At 44.2% G+C, this 22,109-nt stretch overlaps 2 protein-coding genes across 2 annotated transcripts; one reads left to right on the top strand and one right to left on the bottom strand.

The window, feature by feature from the left end:
• Nucleotides 1-6,257: 6,257 nt before the first annotated feature.
• Nucleotides 6,258-7,487, bottom strand: LOC124670717. Its single transcript, XM_047207190.1, has 4 exons — nucleotides 7,385-7,487; nucleotides 7,159-7,281; nucleotides 6,988-7,091; nucleotides 6,258-6,571 (listed from the first exon to the last, which is right to left on the bottom strand). Exons 1-4 carry the CDS (start codon nucleotides 7,399-7,401, stop codon nucleotides 6,447-6,449), a joined length of 369 nt encoding a protein of 122 aa, XP_047063146.1. The 5' UTR covers nucleotides 7,402-7,487; the 3' UTR covers nucleotides 6,258-6,446.
• A 4,420-nt stretch (nucleotides 7,488-11,907) lies between these two features.
• On the top strand, nucleotides 11,908-13,920 carry LOC124673073. Its single transcript, XM_047209204.1, has one exon. It carries the CDS (start codon nucleotides 11,908-11,910, stop codon nucleotides 13,918-13,920), a length of 2,013 nt encoding a protein of 670 aa, XP_047065160.1.
• Nucleotides 13,921-22,109: the final 8,189 nt, after the last annotated feature.

Below are 22,109 nucleotides of genomic sequence, written 5' to 3'. Positions count from 1 at the left end.
CCCTAAAATTAACGGGTGTGTTGCTTTGGGTCGGTATGCGGATACAAAGGGCGTGTTCGGCAAACGACCAGCTTCCCGGAAATGATAATTTGATTTGGGTCCGGGTAGCCCAGCGGCCCGACGCAATGATAATTTTATTTGAACGAAAAAAGTAATTAACATAGTGTCAGAAAAACCTAAAATAATAATAAAACCCTAGTCTACTAGCGCCTCTTCACGGACACCTACTCGGTCGTCGTCCATGATGACGACCACAACTAGAGGCGCCCAGGGATATGGCTAGTAGAGAGTGCCATGTTGGGCCGGCGGCGGAGGCTTTGGCGCGTGCGGGGCAGGTGCCTGCTTATGCACAGGCGGAGGCAGTGGAGCGTGGGCGTGCTTGTGCGTTGGCATGTCAAAGGAGGCACCGACACATCTTGAGCCAGGGCGAACTCGCGCAACTGGAAGTCTAGGCCGTTCCACCGGCCAAGCTCCTCTAGGTCGCTCTGGGTGACGTCCAGGTCAATGGCCTCCCCCTTTGTGAGGTCCGGTGGCTGGATCTCCAGGTTCACCACCATGTATGCAGCAACGCCGTTGACGAAGAGGGCGTCTCCCTAGCCACCTTCGTCTTCGTCCTCCTCATCATCGGCCAGGCCGACCCCAAGCTCGCGGTTGAAGAAGCCCACGTCCTCGAGGTAGCCGACCCAGCGGGGCGGGTCAAACTCCCAGGTTACGAACGTGAGCCAGTGTCGGAGTAGAAGGAGAAAGCCGGATCGTCGTGCACTACTTCTACAATAATGCAGATTTACATTGGGTAAAGTTGAAGTATTATTATAATGAAGTGACATATTGAACGGACCGTAGCGAACAAGAGGGGGGGGGGGTGAATGGGCGCTACACAATTTTTAGCGTTTTTTAACTTTTAGTGCAACAGAAGTAAAGGTGATAGCTTTGTAGTTCGAGGTGATCCTAGTATGATCCTAGACTAGTGCAACAAGCAAAGGAACCAAGCAACAATAATAAAGTTGAGGAGCGGGACAACCGGAGGGTGCGGAGACGAGGCGAGGATTTGTTTCCCGCAGTTCCTTCCACAAAAGGGCGTACATTTGCGTTGAGGAGGTGCTAGCCTCACACAAGAGGCTAGATGGCCACACCACGAAGGAAGGCCTCACCTTCTTCCTCAAGAGAGCTTCACAAAGGGGCTCCCCCTTCTCCACTAAGGCACCGGTCGAGGCGGTGGTTCCTTCACAAGGTTGGGGCGAGCTCCACAACACTAGGAGGCTCCCAACACCCTATGGGGCTAGCACAACTCCTAGCTAGCCTCCATAGGAGCACTTCTTCTAAGATCCCACCATAGGAACCCTAACACATAGATCGGGATCTCCTCCACCACTACACAAAGTTTGGGCAAGATTGGTTGGATGGTTGGGGAGATCCTCAAGGTTTGAGCTCAGCAACAATGGAGGAGAGAGAGAAGAGCTAAAAACGAGCTGGGGAAGAAGGGGCCTTTGTATAGGGCCCCCCGAAATCCAACCGTTATGTGTTGTCTCCGCGCGAACGGTACTACCGCTTTGGAAAGCGATAGTACCGCTCTGGACTCGAAACCCCCTTCAGAGTTGGCCACGTGGACTTACAGCGGTAGTGCCGCTTGCGGTACCGCTTTGGTACCGCAATGGTCTCTGTAAGTTTTTGGCTTAAGTTACGGTACCTAAGCGGTACCAAAGCGGTACTACCGCTCGTAAGCGGTACTACCGCCCATGGTACCGTAACGGCCTCTGTAAGTTCTGGCCTGAGTTACGGTACCTAAGCGGTACCAAAGCGGTACTACCGCTCGCAAGCGGTACCGTAACCCTCTCTGTAGGTTTTTCAGTGAAATTTTCCAGAGCGGTACAGCAGGGCGGTACCAGTAGGGTAGCGGTACTACCGCTACTGGTACCGGTAGTACCGGTCATGCAATGACTGCTTTCTCCTCTTTTCCTCTCCAGCCATGTTACCTCGCGATGCACACACAAAACCAGAAAACCTATAAGCTACGCTTCAGTCCTCCGATCTTGATGCGTTCAGCGAGGTCACCGTGCACTTGCAAATCTATCAAAGACAATATTTGCACACGGTGAGATTCATTTAAGTGTTGTTATCAAACACACAAAACACGGAGTATAGATTTTGCTCTTACACATATGCAGTAACAATTGTGGATCCTTTTGCTGGAGAAATATAATGAAGCTACCAGATTTGTATCGGTAGATTACAATGTGTCATGTGGTCAATGGAAGATCAATCCTTTTCTGGTCAGATAAATGTAATTCAGAAATTTTTGATGGAGAGTATCCGAGACTCTATTCTTTTCTGAAGGCGAGGTTCTCTCCAGTCAGCGAATCTTTGTCAATCACGGATGCAGGGGAGGCTTTTCATTTACCACTATCAACACAAGCGGCCAATGAGTTGACACAACTGCAAGCAGTACTACATGGGATGATTTTAAACCCTGATGAGGAGGACAAGTGGACGATAGTTCATACAAAAAGTGTTCATGTGTACCATCTGATTCATATAAGATGGCATTCAATAACATTTCAAATCATTTCACATCTCACGCCCGTTTGATTCATAGGAATGTTGCAGGGAAACCATAGGAATATGAATTTTTTCTTTGGTGCCACTATTCATCCATTTAGTTCAAAGGAATGGGTGTACGAAAAGTGTAGGAATTTTTTTTCCTTTGGTTTAGGTTTCGTAGGGAAATCAAAGGAATTCCACAATCCACTCAAACCAATTGTTTTACATTCCTACACACAAAGAACGAGACAAAGGTCATAAGTTGCATGATAATGATCTAATCTTACTTTATATTTATTTTAATTATGGTTTTAAGGATTCCCGTGTTTTTTCTATTCCTGTGAATCAAACATCTAACTTCACGAATTCATGTGCTTTCACAACCCTATATAGGATTACACATGCATTCCTATCCTATTCATGTATTTTTCCTATTTGTATGTTTGTGAAATCATGCGAGTCAAACATGCCCTCAATGGATAGGGAAAAATAAATGTATGTCAAAGCATAATTTTTTTACGTGGCTGATACTTCGTGATAGAATTAATACCAAAGACATGTTGGTTCGCAAACATTAGAATGTTAGTGAAGATGATAATTTTGTTCTTTGTCCATGCTATACTGTAGAAGATTGGTCACATCTGTTTTTTTAATGCATCTTCTATTCAAGGGTTTGGTCCCACATGCAAATAAATTGGGGTTATGTTCTGGTCCTCAAATGTTGAAAAAAGCTAAAAGATTATTCAGAGGGCCTTGTTTTGTTGAAATAGTTATTCTTGCTTGCTAGAACATATGAAAACAAAGGAATGATAGAATTCTCAAAGGGGTTACTCCAACTTTCAGATCTTCGAAAGCAGGATTCATACATGATGCCACCTTACTAAAATTTAGGGTGAAGAAATATACAGTAACTCTTTTGTCATCATTGCTTGATAACCTTTTGTAATTTGGTATAGGTTATTTTTTATTCTCTTTTGTTCTGTAAATATGTAACTTTTTTGAGGTTTAATAAAAGGTTGTGGGGGGCTCTCTTACAGTAGAAAGTTTTAAAAAAATACGATGATGATACAATTCTCTTCATGGAACATGACATCGAAATGGTTGAAATGGCTCGAAATGTGAAGTTAATTCTCTCAACATTCGAGCACTTTTCGGGTCTCAAAATAAACTTCCATAGGAGTGAGTTGTTTTGTTTCTGTGAGACCCAGGATGAGGTTTAGCAGAATGCCGAACTGTTTAGTTGTAGCAATGACAATTTCTAATTAGATATTTTGGTTCTTTGGATTCACTATCGAAGACTTAAAAATGGTAAGGGAAATTGGTTGAGGAGATGTTACAACAAAGGTTAGCTAGATGAAAGGGTAAACTATTGTCCTTAGGTGGCATATTGGTGATCATTAATTCAGTACCGACTAATATGGTACTGTATATCATATCTTTCTTCAAACTTCCTGAAGGAGGCTTAAAAAGATTGGACTATTTCTGATCAAGATACTTCTGGCAAGGAGGCAGTGAGAAGAATAAATGTCAACTGGCTAAGTGGAGTGTGGTTTGCCATCCCAAGGACCATGGAGGGCTCGGGAGATAGGACCTTGAGGTCAAGAACCGAGCTCTCCTAGGCAAACGGTTGTTCAGGCTTATTACCGAAGAGAATATGTGGAAAACCCTCCTAAGGAGGAGAAAGTACATTGATTCACATGCATTGTCATAAGTTCTTTGGAAATCGGGTGACTCACATTTTTTCGGTTGGACTTCTGGCAGAGAAATTCTTCTTCCCATAAGGTGTTTTCTTTATTCGCGGCGGCTCGGAGATAAGGTTATGGGAGTATAGATGGTTCGGAAACACCACTCTTCGAGAACAATATCCTGCTTTGTACTATATTGCATGCCATAAAAGCGATAAGCTCCTAAGGTGTTGGAAAACCTCCCCACCGAATGTGACATTTAGACTAGATCTCGTGGGTTCAAGATTAGCATCTTGGAACAATTTACTCTAGTTTCTAGCTTTGGTTCACTTCACGCAAGGTAAGGACGAATTTCGATGGAATCTTCACCAGAATAGTCTTTTCTCGGTGGATTCTATGTGCATAGCTTTAGTTCAGCGAGAAGTGCCAGTTGATAATAATAATAATAAGAAGAAAATTAGGAAGATGAAGATACTACAAAGAACTAAGGTTTTTGTGTGGTATCTTTATTGGGGCATTATACTCACCAAAGATAACCTTGCTAAGCGGGAATTCACATGCATGTAAAAGTGTGTCTTCTATCATCAGGATGAGATTATTAAACAATTATTCTTCCAATGCAAGTTTGTTTGATCTATATGATTAATCATCCAGATAGGTTCTACCTTATACCCGCAATGTAGCGTTGCAAATGTTTTGGGCAACTGGCTAAATGGTGTGGATAATAGGTTTAAGCTATTTATTAGGGTGAGAACGATTGCAGTAATTTGGTCGCTATGGCTATGTAGAAGTGACAATGTTGTTAATACTAAACATTCATATTTCATTCTGATTATCTACGGATACACAACTACGCTCCATTCATGGTTGTCTCTACATAACGTGTGGAGCATCACGATCTGTTTATGGAAGTGTGTACACGATTGGAGAATATGGCGACGGATTTTTTTCCTAACATGTATGGCTATGTAATCTAAGGATTGGTCCTTCATCTACAAGGACGCCTTACTTGGATGTGATGGTTCCTTTTGTAACTAAACTTTTATTTTGCTAGTCTTTAGTTTCATGTCATTAGAATTTTGCGGCTTTGTGCATTTTCATTATGCAGAGACCGGATGCATAGTGCTTAAACCTTTCAAGTAATAAAGCTCCTATTATTGAATAAAATAAAAATGTGAGCTCCTCAAGACATTTCTCGATCTTTCTTCTAGAAGATTGGAGGCAGGAACTATTGCACATATGGATAATTTCTTCAGCAAACAAACCTTTTTAAACTCAATAATTGCCCTGAAGGATCAAGACCTATTTAATAAAAAAGATACCTCCTCCAGTTCACGGAGGGAGTAGTGCATTTCACAAGCACAATAAAAAAACAAAAAGTACAGTTAAGCTCTGGTGATTTATACCACCTGAAGGTACAATAACATGCAAAATAAATAAGTACAAGATACCGGAAAATAACTCGGGGACCTGGTCCATAAATTTAACTGTGTAGACCAATTTCAGCAATTGAAAAGTGAATGGGAGGGAGAAAATGGTACGGGATCTGGTTGTCTGCTTTTAAATCTAAACTGCCATGCATGTTACCTGTCAGAAAACCTGGGGCACGCCAACCTAGCTTTTTCCTCTAAGAGAAGACTGCCTCTGGTGCTTATCTGTTATCCATGTTGTTGTACCTTCAAGTGGTATAAATCACTAGTTGTACTCCTTGTTTCAAAAAACCGGGGGCACACCAACCTAGCTTTTTCCTCTAAGAGAAGACTGTTTCTGGTGCTTATCTCTTATCCATGTTGTTGTACCTTCAAGTGGTATAAATCACTAGTTATACTCTTTGTTTCAGAAAACCGGAGTCCGCTATATCAATGGTTGGGCTCAAAAGAAGCTTGCAAACTCAACAGCCATTTGATTTCTTATGAGCGAGTATCAGCACCACAGTTTGTTCTTGGTTTTTCCAGATAACTTGTTACATTTTGATGCATGAATAAACATGAACAAGGTCACTAGTTTCTAGTACATATTACTAGGTCTCCGTAATTCATCTCTGCTGAATATTTTTTTTCCCCGTATTACAGCAGGCAACTCTAAAGAAACTGATGAAGAAGTAGCGCGTGAATTAGGCAAGCAACAGGAGAAAGACCGCTATCAAATGCCGAGAAGGGATTTCTTATATAATTTATGTATTGGCTGCACATGATATAAATAAGACAATATACTTGGAAATTATCAGAGGGGAGTATCATCATCTGAATCCTGTTTTTTCTCGACATTGACGACGAAATCTTGTTCATCCCACCCCATACGACTCCAAAGTTGGTCCCCCAGAGAGTCGTCCAACTTCTCTGGTGTTCCTGTAACAACACAAGATCCATGGTTGATGTTTATGATTGCAGCAAACTACAGTATGTAAGCTGAAGACAAGCTTCTAAACTAAAAAATCTCTCTCAACTTTCAAGAATTTCCACCCAAATTAGTAGTCATATAGTAAGATAATCCAGAGTTCAGAGTACAGCTGCAAATCACCACCTACAATATCCTTTTCCTGTACCACCAGAAGCAGCAGCACATGTACACTAGAATGTCATTTTGTGTGTTCAAAACTATGATGATCTTCGGAAAATTGCTAAAGGACCAGCTAATCAGTTGGTGAAGGCATAACTCGCGGTGTAATTTTCCACCAACAAACCTATCAAGACCACTTAAAACCATGACAAAAATTATGGAACGAAGATTAACTGAACAAGAAGATGAGAGGTTGGAATATCACCAGATGGTATGTAATACAAGTCTCCAGTTGAACCAACAGCCAATTCACCACCAGCCGGGTCAGTTGGGGGAGTCTGTTCGAGGGGCACCCCCAGAGCAGAGAGCCTGCAAAACTACATGTTAGTACATGAAGACACAGGCAGTGATTTGGTTTTTTCAGGAAATTACGTACAATCCTCGCTCCACCCAGGAGAGGTCGGCTTCGTGAGGCACCTCCAGGTCCAGGAACATGGCCTCGTCTCCGGTGTCAGCCGGCCGGTCGTCGCCTCCTAGAAGGCTAGGTTTTCGGTCCGATCTGCACATGCAGTAACAAGTATACGTAATCCACAAAACAAAGCTTTGTTAGGGTACAAAAAGAAAATTTAGGAGAGAGTGGTGCGTGATGGAGATCGACGTACCTGGTATTGTCAGCCATGAGCTCGCCACTGACTGTGGTAGAGGAGCTCGAGGTTGCAGGGGTCGGGTGGGGATGAGGCTGCTGACACGGAGCAAATGGGGATGAACTAGTAAGGATACTAGCTTGCTAAATGTAACATGCTGGTCAATGGCGTGCTTCCTCGATCACCATTGTTTACTTCGATCAATTATTGTGGTGGCGAACTGGTCAGGTTGCAAGTTAAGACGAAAACACTGGTTGTTGGTACTGAACAGCTTTTGTACTTTTGTGCGTGACCAAGTTAGATTACAAAGTCAAATGTATCTATCCCATTCGAATATTTCCTGGCATACTTAGATACATAAAAAAAAGTTTCACACAAAATTTGTTATCCTTTAGATCCCAAGATAAAATGGGAGTAGGTATATAATGTCAGGACTGATACTAATGTTTCTTTTTGACGTGACTGATACTAACGTTGAGCTAGAGACTCGTGAGCAGCTTGAGATCGACTAAAGATCTATATGAAAAGAAATAATGATAATGGTCATGTTCTATATTTGTTACCTTATATGTTGTGCAGAAGATTTTTCTTCCATCTATATGTAATCACATGTAGTAAGTTAATTAAGCGTAGTTTTTCTGCCAAAGTTATTCGATGAAGAGAAAATAAAATAAGATACTATGAAGAAATTAATATAATCCCTGTTTTATCAGAATAGTATTAATAGATTTTTGTTATGATGTTTATACGGTCTAGCTGGGATGACAAAATTGCCTTTGAATATAGAAAATTTCATTGGCTTGGATTCGAAACTAGCTCAAGATAATTACAAGATGGGTACGAATGAATTTTTGTAGCTTGGCCTTTAACTCAGCTTAGTCTAATCTTGCTCAAGTGCTAGCACGAGCACTAAGTCTAGCCAAATTGCTGAACTTGACTCAGTTTGCAACCCTAGTTGAAGAAACTAACTTGTATGTTGAGATTTTGCAGCTGAACTGAAGTAGTCTTGCATCTTGACATGTATTGGAGAAGGAAAGTGAGAACCAGATGGTTTGTAACTTAACCTGTATTAATTTTTGAACCATCCATCCAAATCTTATATTAGGAAGGTGAGTGATAGAAATGTGGAAAACATGAAGAAATAAAATAAAATAAAAGTAAAATCTCTGCCCACAATTGCATGGCCTGTCATGGTCCAAAGCAGAATCAGTGACCAAGTGATATTATTTAATTTGGCCTGCCATCACAGGCTCACAGCAGAACCTAACTCACTAGACTAAGGTCATCCACAATGTTTGCTATAAGCTGGTTATAAGCAAAAAAGTTATCTTTAAGGGCATCTATATAAATCTTTCTATTTTTAATAGGTGATCCCATTTCTCTTCACATGCAGCCTATCCACCTCATCAAACATCCTTGACCAATCCTAACTTGCCAAGTCATGCAAGCCTTACACCATCATTCACCATGTCATCCACCACATCATAAAGAAATTATGTTTATAGCATTATTATCTCTACTCGCATGGCAAGAACCATCATCCGCGCGGCCAGACATCTCCTTCTTCCCACTTACCTTACATTTAATCCTCTTGGTGTGTACGTCCGATCCACTTAAATTCCATCTTCTCATCTTCCGATGCTCCATCTGCCTACATCGCCTCTTAAATTAAATCTCCATCGTCTGTTGCTTCAAGCCTCCACAAGTCCCCTTGCTCCCAAAATACTTGCGTTTCAAAAGATATTTTGTTTGAAATTATCCTGCCTCATCTGTCATATGACATTCAGCTTGACTTGATTTAAGTTTTCCTTTCTTTTCTATTGACAGGTATCTCTCACTGTGTATGGAAGTATCATATTGATGTCACATTCTACAATCGGTTTCTACTTTTACTTCAACAAGCTGAACTGGTCAATATTCGAAGATCCACTGCATACAATTCTGTACCATCCTGCTCATTGCTACGGGACGTAGGGAATCTGCTCCACCTGAGTAATTGGCGAATTTACTGTCTCCGCTCTATCTTCGCCCGTTCTGGAGGTACAATTGTCTGCAGTGGTTCGTATGCCTCTGATTTGGAGTTCCCTTTCGCTCCCTGTTGTTAGAAATTTAAACATGTATATACTGCAGCTTCGTGGAGATAGTGAGTAGTTCTCTCCAGCTTCTTACTTGGGCTATCGTTATGAGAAAATGATCAAAGTGTTCATGTAGTCAAATCCTCTCCTTATTCTTTACTAATCTATCGTTCTTGAAGTACAAGTTTATATTGCAGCCTTTTCCTATATGGCTATATATATGTTGCTGACTTGCTGAAGGAGCCTTTGGTAATTTTAATATTCCTACCGTGTTTCCATAAATGAGAAGAACAACTGTTCTATATGTCAACATCCTATTCAGGTAACAACCATTCTCTTCCTTTTATATCATTGTACTTAATTCATAAATAATATCTTTTAATAATAAAGAACATGCATGAATAACGATAATATGTAGAAATTCAGATTGGGGATTCCAGTGAATTGTCAATTATTTGACTCCCTCTCCCAGATCTCTGTACCTTTCATGCTTGATGACTAAATCCCAGAGGCAGTTCTGAATACACGAAGTTGTCCATACACTCTCCACTTCGTATCCTTTAAATATTTATGTTAACAAAAATACGACAATGCTAATACACCCATCAAAATGATGGTGTTGTCTAACTAGCTTTAGATATGCATTTCTCGACTAATTTCCCTTTTGACGCTATATTAAGTTGAATATTTGGTCAATTCATGCCTCTTCAAAGGAAATATTAAACGCACATTTTCATCTCTACCTTGGTGTTTTTTTTCCGTCCTTACATTACATCACAACTGGATTATAAGATTTTTAAAAGTCCACTAAAGTCAGATTTTCTTTTCTTTTATACCGGATAACAATCCCGCAACAACGTGCGGGGTATCATCTAGTTGTATTAGAAGATATTGCCCGTCTTCTCCATGGGTTTGGGCTTTTGGCTTGTATTAGAGCTAATAAGCCTCAAGTTAAGAATCGAGCAAAGACCGATTGTAAGGCCTAATTAATAGAGCCTACACATGAACGCAAGTATATAGTTGGAATGGAGCGAGGACGACATATTTGTTAATATATTTATCTTAAAGTTAGCTCAAACTTTACTTCGCTCGACTTTCATTGGAATAGAGCGAGTAATATATAGATGTTCTTGCTAGTTTTGTTATATTAATATGTTTCTGCGTTGAGGTCTTTTTAGAATTATAAAGTAAACACAAGCATAGGTTCACCACAAACCCTGGTTTTTGAACTTTGGTAAGGAATTACACAATTATGTCTTTAGAGTGCTATGTACATGTAAAATGGAAACAAAATGCTATATACAAAGTCCCAATTGTTTTCAACAAGCCATAAATATACAAGTTTTTCACGAAGTGCTACAAAAATTTAGATGTATAATTTAGTTCTCTAGTGGAATTTGCAAATATTTGGACATGGCCGTGTTGTGATACCAAAATGTGTTCTTTGTTACCTTAAGATATTCTGAATATGTCATTTTCTAAAATAAATTTTACAGAAATGCATATGAAAGATTGTGTTTGATACACATAACACTAAAGATGCCAATCCTGGGTTCGCCACTGTTTTCAAGTTGTATATATGAACCTAACCTCTTGGATGTCCTGCATCTACTTGCAGTCCAAACAGGACAAGTAACATGTATACAGAAAAAAGAGACCATGCAGAGATGAGCGGCGTGATGCAGGCTCCAGCCAAACGGATCCCACCAAGTAGCAGCTTTCTCAACTAATCTTGATTTGGAAATGGAACTTTTGTCCAATCTGCAAGTGTACCTTAATATATTGGATCCTGCCAGCTTAGCACAAAGGTTATGGTTGCAGACATCTACATCTACAGCTACAAACCACGAAGCAGGTTCGTAAATTATCGTTTTCTTTACTACTAGGAGATCCAGCGAGCATCCAAGATGGACTTGGCATGTCCGCTCGTTAGTACCGCCATCGATCCACTGCCCCTTCGTGACAGTAATTTGCCCCTTTTGCGGCTGGTTGCGGTCTCATCTCGGCGACAAGATCGACTCACTTCGGACCTGCGCGCTGCTTGCTGCAACATTACTCCTGCCCGGCCGGTATGTATACATCATCATCATATATTCCCTTTATCGAAAAAAAAATGTATACATCGTCGCTTGTCACTTGTAATTGATTGGGGTTCCCAAAAAATAGAATTGCATTTGATGGAGCATTAGTTACATAAGTATTAACTATTAGTAGTATATTTTTCTAGAACTGATGCATGGAGCCAAAGAAAAAGCATCTGGGAATTAGATAAATTGTACTCTCGAAATTCATCTGTTCATTGAGCATGAAAATGCACTATCATCCATGCATTTGTATCGTTTGTAGATTTGTATCCGTTTGTTTCTGTTGTCACAGTATCGTGTACTATGCGATATGAAATAGTGTAGTGAAAATCTGTTCATTCCAGGGCAGTTCGCGGGAGTGGAAACAGGAGCAGGTTGTACCATGGCTGCGGGGGCACTGGAGCTGTGGAACCATGGGTCGATGCAGATCCTGGTCCTCCTCAGCCTCGGGCTCCAGTTCGTTCTCTTCGCCTTTGCCGGGATCCGGAGGCGTGAAGATGCGCCCGTTCGAAGGTTCCTCCTCTGGCTAGCGTACCTCTTGGCCGACTCCACCGCCGTATATGCTGTCGGGCACCTGTCGTTCAGCAGCACTGTGCGTGAGCATCAGCTCGTGGTATTCTGGGCGCCGTTCCTCCTGATGCACCTCGGCGGTCCGGACAACATCACCGCCTATGCACTCCAGGACAATCAGCTCTGGCTCCGCCACCTTCAAATCCTCGTCGTTCAGGTCCTTGGGGCAGCCTATGTCCTTAAGAAGAACCTCCCCGGTAGCGGCGGCTGGGATTTGCTGCGGATCGCCTCCTTCCTGATGTTCGGCCTCGGCGTCATCAAGTACGGGGAGAGGACGTGGGCTCTAAAGTGCGCCACCCTGGAGAGCATCAGCGTCTCCGTCAAGACGCAGCCACTAGCCATCCACAAGCATGTCCACCCCCAGGATGAGGCGTCCAAGGAGGAGTTCGTGTTGAGACGAGCGCACTCGCTATTCCACATCTGCAAGCGCGCCATCGTCGACTCCTCGGTGATCGAGAAGGACGTCGTCGAGGGACACGAAGAGTACACAACCAAGATGATGCACCAAGTGGAGCTCTGGGCGCTGATGGAGATCGAGCTCTCCCTCATGTACGACGTCCTCTACACCAAGGCAGCCGTGGCCCACACGTTCTTGGGCTACCTGGTACGGGTCGTCTCGCCGCTCACTGCTGCAGCCTCACTGCTCCTGTTCCAGTTCACCATGAAGCACGGCTATAATAGAGCTGACATCGCCATCACCTATGTCTTGATGGGTGGTGCCGTGTTCATGGAGACGACGTCGCTCCTGAACGCCTTAGGGTCTTCATGGACGTTTGCGTTCCTCAGCACAACCAGGTGGCAATGGCTTCGGTACGCAGCGCTGTGCAACAAGAGATGGGACAGGCTTCGGCGTGTGGTTGTGACACTTCACCAGCTTGTCAAGGGAGGAGGCAGCAGGTACGCATCACGGAGGTGGTCATACACCATCGGGCAGTACAATATGTTGCACTTCTGCACTCGCCCTGCTAGCACGCCGTTCACCAGCCCTCTGCTGGGGAGGCTGGCCAAGAAGTTCGGACCCAGTGAGTGGTGGAACACGAAACACTACTCAGCGAGCGCTGACCTGCCGGTCTATATCAGGCGTTCTATCTCGAGCTATATGGGACGGCTGTATAGCAAGGGGAAGTTCAACACTGGCCTCCTCAGGAAGAAGTGGGGCGAGGACCCACTTGAACGCCGCGGGCTCTATGGAGAAGGCATCCTTAAGGACTCCCTCGGCGTCGAGTTCCAGGAGGGCATAATCATCTGGCACATCGGCACCGAAGCTTACCTGGCCAAGAGCCAGAGAGCCAAGGCCGAGGGCGCCGCCGAGCATGTGCATGCCATCAGGGTTCTATCCGACTACATGATGTTCCTGCTGGTGGATCGCCCGTACATGCTGCCAGGCCAGCCCCAGAAGAGGATCTACCAACGGATATGCGAGAAACTGGTCGCCATGCGATCACTTAATTCTAAGTACGATCTTCGCAATGGTATGGTGAGGAATCTATTCCGCCTGCGCGACCCACCAAACTCCAAAACCTCCAGAGTTGACGAGAGAGAGGAGCTCGCCAACATCCTGTACGATGAGTACGAGAATCACGAGTTCAGCCACACCGCCCCTCGTCTCATTCACGCGGCACGACTCGCCAAGGAGCTGCTGGAGAAGGAGAGAGGTGGCATGCCCGATACCTTGTACCTTGTGCTTGAGGTGTGGATGGACATTATCGTCTACGCGGGCAACAAGTGCAGCAGGAATTCCCATGCCCAGAAGCTCAACAGTGGTGGAGAGATGACCACCATCCTGTGGCTTATGGCAGAACACCTCTACCAAGCGTCTCTCTAGTAGGCAGCGATCAGTCGTGTAAAGAGATGGTATATTTATTAATTTTAGTGTTTGAATAAGTCAGACCTTGCTAAAAATATTCCCTCACAACTCAAAATGTGTGTGTGCGTGTTTTTTGTTCAGAGTTTCTAAATCTATCAGGACCGGGATTTTATTAGGTCGAAGTCCCTGCCTTGTGTCATGTGATGTCTCCGTGTAGAGATTGACACAATGCTGGAGAGAATCAACATTATATCTCTAGGGTAGCACTCTGTAACACTATCATTTTGTCATACTCCTGTTACAAGTATCTTGTCGCCCTGTTCAATAAAAAAGTTCAATCGATGGTTTTGGTTGATTAGATTAACAACTCTGTTGTACCATCTTCGTCAGGACATCTAATCGGACCATTGGCTCGTACTCTCACATGCCTGAGATTATATGTATCTACCTAGCTATGAGCCTAGAGCCCTGATTCCAAAATTAAGTATTGTGAAGCTAGTTCCAAATGAATCAGCTGGTTTACCTAAAAAATTATATCAAGGAGCTGGCCGGCAAAGATGCACAGGCACGTGTGGTAACGTGTATGATTCCTGGCCATATTTGTAGTTACTCTTTGGCATTTTTTTTTGCTTCTCGGCATTATGTATATGATCCTGTTTTACTTGGTCTAAGATCAGGCATTCCGTTCTATCTATTTTTATTGGAGGCAGCTGCCACTATTAACCGAGCAAACGCTAAGTTCACTTTCTCGCCAAGTTCTTTCGCATGACCTTAAAAATGTCATACCCAAGGCAACTAGGCCGCACATGCACACAGACATGGTGCTCTGAAGTTCTCCCTAGTTCTGACAATTTCTGTTAAGAATTCTAGCTTCGCCCACCAAGTCTAGACCAGCATTGAGTTCTACCTTCTATCTCAAACGAATACCCTGCATCCCTCTCCATCTAGGCCTGGCTCGACATCGTTTTTTCTCAAGGGTTTAATACCATGGCGTAAAGTGCATCTAGTTCGGCGTCAACGAAAATGGAAAGTGATATAGAGACTCCCATGTAGCTGTCTGGAATCTATGATGGTGATCTAGATGACGTGGTATTCGAAGAACACGGACTGCTGTTGGAAGAAATACCTCGATAGCTCGACAGAGAAACATTATATAGTCAAAGTTTACTCCTCTCCAACATGAGATCGGCATGAAGTTCAGCACAAGATGTGAATTTTATGGCGATTGAGAAGAACTTGTATGTGCTTCAGTCTTTCTGTTTGTGAGATTGCGAGAAGGTCACAAGGAGTTGTGGCCGTGGGTTGAGGCGAATGTGATGACATTGCGGCTTCTAATGAGAGTATGCTTAGCAGCAAGGGAACTAATGAAGGTAATACATTTATGGTAGATGAAGGAAAGCGCAAGCATTTGAAGAACATTGGTGGGCTTGGCAGACTGGGGTGCTCTTTGAAAGCGCAATATGTCTTTAATCATGTTTTGGTGTTGATCACGACAAACTAAAAGTCCAAAGCCAAATAGCCAAACACAATCACAATTATTTTTCATGAAAATTAGATCCACAGGATGCCAGCCAAATAGTGCTCTAGGTTGTGTTTCAGAGCGTCCGGTTTTCTTATACCTGGTGGTGCTCCGGTTGTGGGGTGATGCCCAAGACGAAGCATCTAGGCCATTCCTCTGGGCGCTCTCCGGTTCGTTTTGAAGCCTCGAGCCTTGGGGTCAGAGCCTCCTGAGCCTGTCATCAAGTTCATAGCTAGCCCCATATCTGGAGCCTCTGGTAGTGTTGTTTAGACAAGGATATGGCTAGGTTTGAGTTACACACTCTAAGGCCGCTACCCCTTCGGGCTTAGGGTTATCTTTGGCATTATTTCCATTTCAAATTTGAACCAAAGCCTTCCCCACATTATCACAGTTCAATCCTTCGATTCGTTGAGAGATTTGTGAGTCATTTGAGAGAGGAGCTAACATCTTGTTTGATCAGCCAATTCCGTTTATTGAGCAAGTTCCGGGATTTACCCCATTTATTTTGTTAACCTTGGAGGTTGATGACTCCTATGCAGTAGGAGTAACCATTATCTTTCAAGTAGGAGTCACGGTTATCTTTCAGTTCGTGTGAAAGGGGTTGGAGTCCTCCCCATGTTCTGCACTAGTGGATTAAGGTTCTAGGGAGTTCCCCATCAAGGGAGCGAACATCGGGATAAACCTTCATCTCCGCGTGTCTCGGTTATTTTTATTTGAGATCTTTACCTTTGCAATAGAATTCGTCCTTGAAGTACCACAGTACATCATATAGGTTGTTTCACTTAATTTTTAGCAACACTCTGTTTATCCGAAGAAAGCGAAGGCGCCCGCGACCCGCCGCCCGCAGCCTCCGCCGCCTCCTCCACCGATGAACCAGACGCCACCGGCGCCTCCGTCCGGCGACCCATCCGGCGCACATGCCGTGTATGAGGAAATGCCGGAGAGGTAAAAAACACTTCTTTTCATCCAAATTTTAGTTTAGATGCATACTTAGCCGGAGACTAATGAATTTCATTGCAATGTAGAGTCGATGATAACACTTGCATGGAGACAATGAATGTTGGGTCTTTGTTTATGCATGATGAAACCGTTGAGGGATGGGTGGAATATGAGGATATCGATGAGGAAGGAGAAGGGTTGATTGAACCTCGCCATCCCGGTCGGTCGGCGAACACACCATAGCGGATGACAAGTTGTTTTGCAAGACATGGTTGACAATTGGAATGGATCCAACAACCGGTACCGATCAAACAAGAGACAAATATTGGGTGAGGATGAAGGAGTACTTCGACGCCCACAACACAAGTGGGAACGAGCGAACCATGCGCTCGCTTCGGTCTTGTTGGTCCGGCATCAACACCGATTGCCAAAAATGGGCGGGCGTGCAAGCCAACGTTGGTGTTCTTAACCCAAGTGGCTCATATGTGAAGGATACGGTTCTAGTCCATATAGCTCATCTATTCTCTTTTGCTTGCTTTGTAGAACTCTATGGTTCAAGGATTGTTTGGGGATGTGGGAAAGAAGAACAAGAAAGGCAACAAAATTCTTGGCAAGCCATTCACCTTGCATCATTGCTATGAAGTGCTAGGGAATGAAGAAAAGTGGAAGACCCGCGGGAAGTTGGATGCGGCAACTATGGCGGCCAATGCAACCGGTGATGCAACAATCATCGATGATGATGATTCAAGTGACGAAGGCAAGAAGAGAAGCTCCACTCCTCACTCGGTCAACAATGGGCGGAGGAATGTGCTTGGTAGGAAGACCGTCAAAGATATGAAGGGAAAGAAGGCCGAAGATGATGACATTGTCATTGCTATGGAAAGGATTGCAAATGCCAAATGAAGATAGGAAGGTGGCAAGAAACTTGGAGAAAGAGGCTATGGATGCTATGGAGGCTCGGAGAGCCGCTTTGGAGGAGAGGCTTGCCGCCAACGAGGAGAGGTAGTTGGCTTTGGAGGAGAAGAGGCAAGCCAACGAGGAGCATCTACGCCTAGTGGAGGAGGAGATGAAGCTTTTCTTGATGGATACTTCCCATATGGATGAGAGGCAAAAGGAGTACATCAACCTTGCTCGCGATGAAATGTTGGCCAAGAAGAGATTGTTGATAGCCAACATGAACACACCCACGGCCGGCATGTTTGGAGGAGGCATGCCCATGTTTGGTGGAGGTATGGGAGGCATGAACGGCATGGGAGGCATGGCCGACATGGGAAGCATGCCCATGCCCGCCATGGGAGGCATGGCGGGCATGTGAGGCTTTGGAGGCATGACCGGCGTGGGAGGACCAAGCTATGGAGGAGTCTTCGGAGGGACTATGGGAGGCTCGGTGAGTGGTGTGTATGGGACAATGGGAACACCACCGGGAGGATTCGTGGCCTCCATGGATCCTACTATACCTCCTTCAACCCAAGATGACGAGGAAGAAGAAGCAAAAGAAGGTGATGACTTGGAAAATGCGGAAGTGCGAGGTGCATTTGTGATATGCAAATTGTGTGTTGCACCTTATGTCCATTTAAATCATATGTTGTGTATCGTTGTTGAACTACGTCATGTTATGTGTCGTTCTTGACTATGTGATGTGTATTGCACTTTATGTCCATTTAAACTATGGTAGATCATTTGTTTCATGATTATATGTGAGTGTTTGATCTTGTTGAATGCATAGTAGTGTAGAAAGGTGTTTTCCGCGCCAGCGCGTGCTGTATTTTGGCGCGCCCGGCGGAGGAGCACTTCTACCGCCCGAGCACGTGCTGCAAAATAGAGCATCCGGCAGGGCAAATTTCCACCCAGCGCGAGCTATACGTTTACAGCGCGGAGGAAGCGAGGTTTAGCGAGCTGAAATATAGTGCGCCTGTTGGAGATGCTCTAAGACAAGGCAATAAACTAACAAGCTCGGGCATGTTCTGCAGCAGTACTTCCCTCACACTCAGTATAATCAGTGGTGGCATTGGCATAGGACCTGTACCTGCTGATGAGGACGCCACACCTGGGCTACCACTTCAACTTGACCATTTTTCCCCCCATCTGAATTTTCTGAAAGTAAAAGAGTGGGTTTTTTTTTGCGGGGGAAGTAAAAGAGTGGTTTTAAATGGCAGTATACTCTCAGGAAATAAACATGAAGTGCATTGAAATATATGTATGAACTATGATGAAGGAACAAGCCAATATATATATCAACCAAAAATGACGTCACTTACATAGAAAATCTTATCAAGCATTACCTAAAATTTGACAAATTATCCGTGGACAGTTGGACAGACAGTCAGACATGGATCAATGTTATTCAGACATGGATCAATGTTATTCACCAGCAGCAGCATGAACGAATGTTGGGAGCGTTGAGCATCATCAGCATGTAAGGATGGTAAGGAAAGGGGCAAGGATGAAGTTCTCAAGCGTACTCACCTGGTGAAATGGCAATGGCGGCGCCTGAGACCAGAGGCAGCGTTGCCCTGACGACCTGGTCACAGCAGCGCCGAGAGGAGAGCCACGGCGTTGAGAGGGAGAAACGGAGGAGAGGAGCCGCGGCGTCGACATGGAGTACAGTCCTGGGCGCGTCTGGAGAGAGGGCGCCGGGCGGCCGCGTTGCGCGCAGGGAGGGGCGGCGCAGGCGGTGTCTCCGGGAGTTGCTCGCCGATAGGGAGTCGTGACTCGTGGATTCGTCTCGTGCAGCTAGTTTAGGCCCGCTACTACTTTGGGCTGCTGGGCTGCTTGCGTGGTTGACTTTGTATTTTTAGAGCCAAAGGCCCTTATCACTTATGAGGGGAGATTCGACTAAAAAAAAACTTATGAAGGGAGATGACACAATAGAGAAGGCAGGGTTCCCTCAAAAAACAAAACAAAAAAAGCAGGTAGTGGAGTACGACGAACGGAAGGAGCTCAATCAATAGGCCTTGAGTGGTTAGCTATACACAGTCCCTGTACATTGTTTTTTTAGAACACATTACGCTCACACAAACACGCACGCACAACCTGTTAAATCCTAAAATAAATCCAGGTAAATGCAAACATTCATGCCAAGTCTAGGACTTGAACCTAGATGGGCTAGTTCCACCACAAGAAACCTAACCACTAGAGCCAAGCTCGATTTGCAGTTCCTGTACATTGTGTTCATTGCTAAAATCTAAATAACGTCGTAGCCAGCTCAATATCCGAAGAAACAAATTAAGCACGGAGGTCAGCTCAATGTCGACGAATGCCGAACAAAAGAAACAGAGACCAGCTCAATGTGCAGCGAGACAATTGTCGCGACCTCAAAGGTGAACCGGAGGGCTGCCAGCGGGGTGATCGTCCATTCGGTTTGGGGGTTTGGAAGGAAGGCAAATTGTAGGCTTTGCGACCGGTGTAACCGGTGTTCCGCGGGGTTGTTTTGGCCTCACAACCTTTTTTGGGCCCGGCCACTTCGGCTTGACCCTATCTCGTGATTGAACTCTTTCTGTCTAATTGAATGGTAGATCGACTGCCCGCTCCTCAAAGAAAAGAGAGCTTTACATGGTTGTGGGCTCGTGGTTGTTCATCCATGTCGTTGTTAATAGTGGACGAAGCGGTGGCTGTATATGCCGGTGCGTTACGTGGGCGGTCTCGACGGCGAAGACTATCTCGAGGGTCCTCATGAGGAACGAGGATGCCCACGCATTGCACGAGTTGACCCCTAGGTGCACGCGCCACACATGTGTCTTGTTAGGCGTACAGCAGAGCATGTCCATGCCGTTGAAGGCGGACATCGAAACCCCCGATTGCATCGTGATCCGCGGCCTTGGAGTCTACCGATGGGGTTAGCAAGGGCAATGAAGCACTCCTTTCCAAGGTTTTCTTCATCGCAAGCTGGTAAAATTGGCTACATTAGTTTTTTTTGTTTTGCCGCCGTCGGCATCCTTCCGGTCACCCCAGAACTCAATCGTAGAAACTCGAACCGGCTGCGAAGCTCGTTGGCCCAGGCCGACGCACATGAGTGAGGCGATGATGTGCAGCACCGGCAGCATTTCCCTACGAGCCGAACGTCTTCCCCACCGGCGGCGGCGCCTCGATATCTGCTGCCTCGCTGTCCTTTGTCACCTAGATGTTGCCTCACCGACGAAGTGGAGGAGGGTAATAGGAGGAACCGGAAATTAATTCTATAGAACCCAGTCCACAAATTCACCCCGTGGATCAACTTCCAGAGTTGGTTGACAGGGGTGAGCTTATATGAACCAGATTTTATAGAATTAGTCGTCGGAGGAAGCAATCATGCCCAAAGATATGAACTGGCTGACGCTGGACCGGCGGCACCGGCCCCGTTAGGATATCGATGGGTACTAGCTGGCGGTCGAATTCAAGCGGATGTTTTTGGGCCAAGAGATTAGAATGATGGAGGAGACCTGCATGCTGGCCACCGGAGTTAAGCAGTCAAGCAGTCGCGCACGGGACGTTGTACTCGTGCAGTAATGTTTGTGGCCGCGCATGGGACGCTGAAACAAAATACAAAACGGTCTCCCATTCCACATACGCGTATCCTTGCCCTGCCTTATGAGAAAAAGCCCATAACAAGGTACATGATGTATATGTGTCTGGTATATATTAAACATATTTTTTAAAATTTTAAAAATTAGGAAAATAAGGTGCATGTTCTACGTGCGTATGTAAAGTTTAACATAAAACTGACATTTTTTGCCCTGTGTAAAAACGACAAAACAATATAAAGAAATAGATTGTTTTTAGCGCCAACATTTAGCTTTTTAGGCGCAAAACATGTTGGTTTTTGCTGAAACAACTTTATAAACATGCAATTTTTTAAATAATATTTAAAATGCATTTCAAATAAAGGGTGCATATATATGCAAACAACATTGAATATTACGTTTCGAAGATTGCTAAATGGTAATAAATGGTCTTCATGGTTACAATTATGTCGGACACTAATGATGGTACATTTGAATGAAGAGGATGATCGTTTTGTTTAGAATTTGACATCTAATGGTTTGTTTACAGTGAAGTCGTTGTATGAGGATCTTATGTGCGATCATACCCCCTTTCTGCGAATATATCTATGGAAGGTTAAAGTTCCGTTAAAAATTAAGATTTTCATGTGGTTCTTGAGTAATAAGGTGTTGCTAACAAAAGATAATCTAGCTAAACGTCATTAGAATGGATGTACAAAATGCGTCTTCTGTGTGGAACAGGAGACCATTCAACACCTTTTTATTGAATGCCCTTTAGCTAAACTCTTATGGCGTACGGTGAATTTTACTTATGCTCTTCCACCTCCCACCAATATTACTAATATGTTTGGTAACTGGTTGAATGGAGTAGATAGACAATCTAAGGCATATATCCGGGTTGGGGTTTCTGCTTTATGTTGGTCTATTTGGAGGAGCAGGAATGATATATTTTTTAATAAAAAACCTTCCTTTCATTTCTTGCAGGTTATCCATATGGTTTTCCATTGGGTCCAATTCTGGGCCATACTCTCTTCGGAGGGGCAGCGGGATGCCATGGCATCTGGATGCACACTACTCCTGATGGTCGCTCAGGATATCTTGTGCCAGACTGGTTGGCGACATACTAGAAGGCTATGTTGATTTGTAGTCTTAGTATGTGTTTCTTTCGATGGTTGATTCTTGTATCAATCCTTGAGGATGAATGATTTGTAAACAATACTTTTTCTGAACATTTTTAAATAAAGGGCTGTGTGCATCACCATGATGCAGAA

The sequence above is a fragment of the Lolium rigidum genome, chromosome 7, assembly GCF_022539505.1.
Source record: "Lolium rigidum isolate FL_2022 chromosome 7, APGP_CSIRO_Lrig_0.1, whole genome shotgun sequence".
NCBI classification, from domain to species: domain Eukaryota; kingdom Viridiplantae; phylum Streptophyta; class Magnoliopsida; order Poales; family Poaceae; genus Lolium; species Lolium rigidum.
Note: the sequence above shows the minus strand (reverse complement) of the source record. Positions and strands in the feature narration are given on the sequence as shown.

Bases quoted from the DNA above. Each gene is read 5' to 3' on its own strand.
- LOC124670717 (XM_047207190.1), bottom strand. The intron at 7,092-7,158 runs GTACGTAATTTC...GTAGTTTTGCAG, and splicing joins TCCTGGGTGGAGCGAGGATT to GCTCTCTGCTCTGGGGGTGC. The intron at 6,572-6,987 runs GTGATATTCCAA...GTGTTGTTACAG, and splicing joins CTTGTATTACATACCATCTG to GAACACCAGAGAAGTTGGAC.
- LOC124673073 (XM_047209204.1), top strand. From the start codon at position 11,908: ATGGCTGCGGGGGCACTGGAGCTGTGGAACCATGGGTCGATGCAGATC.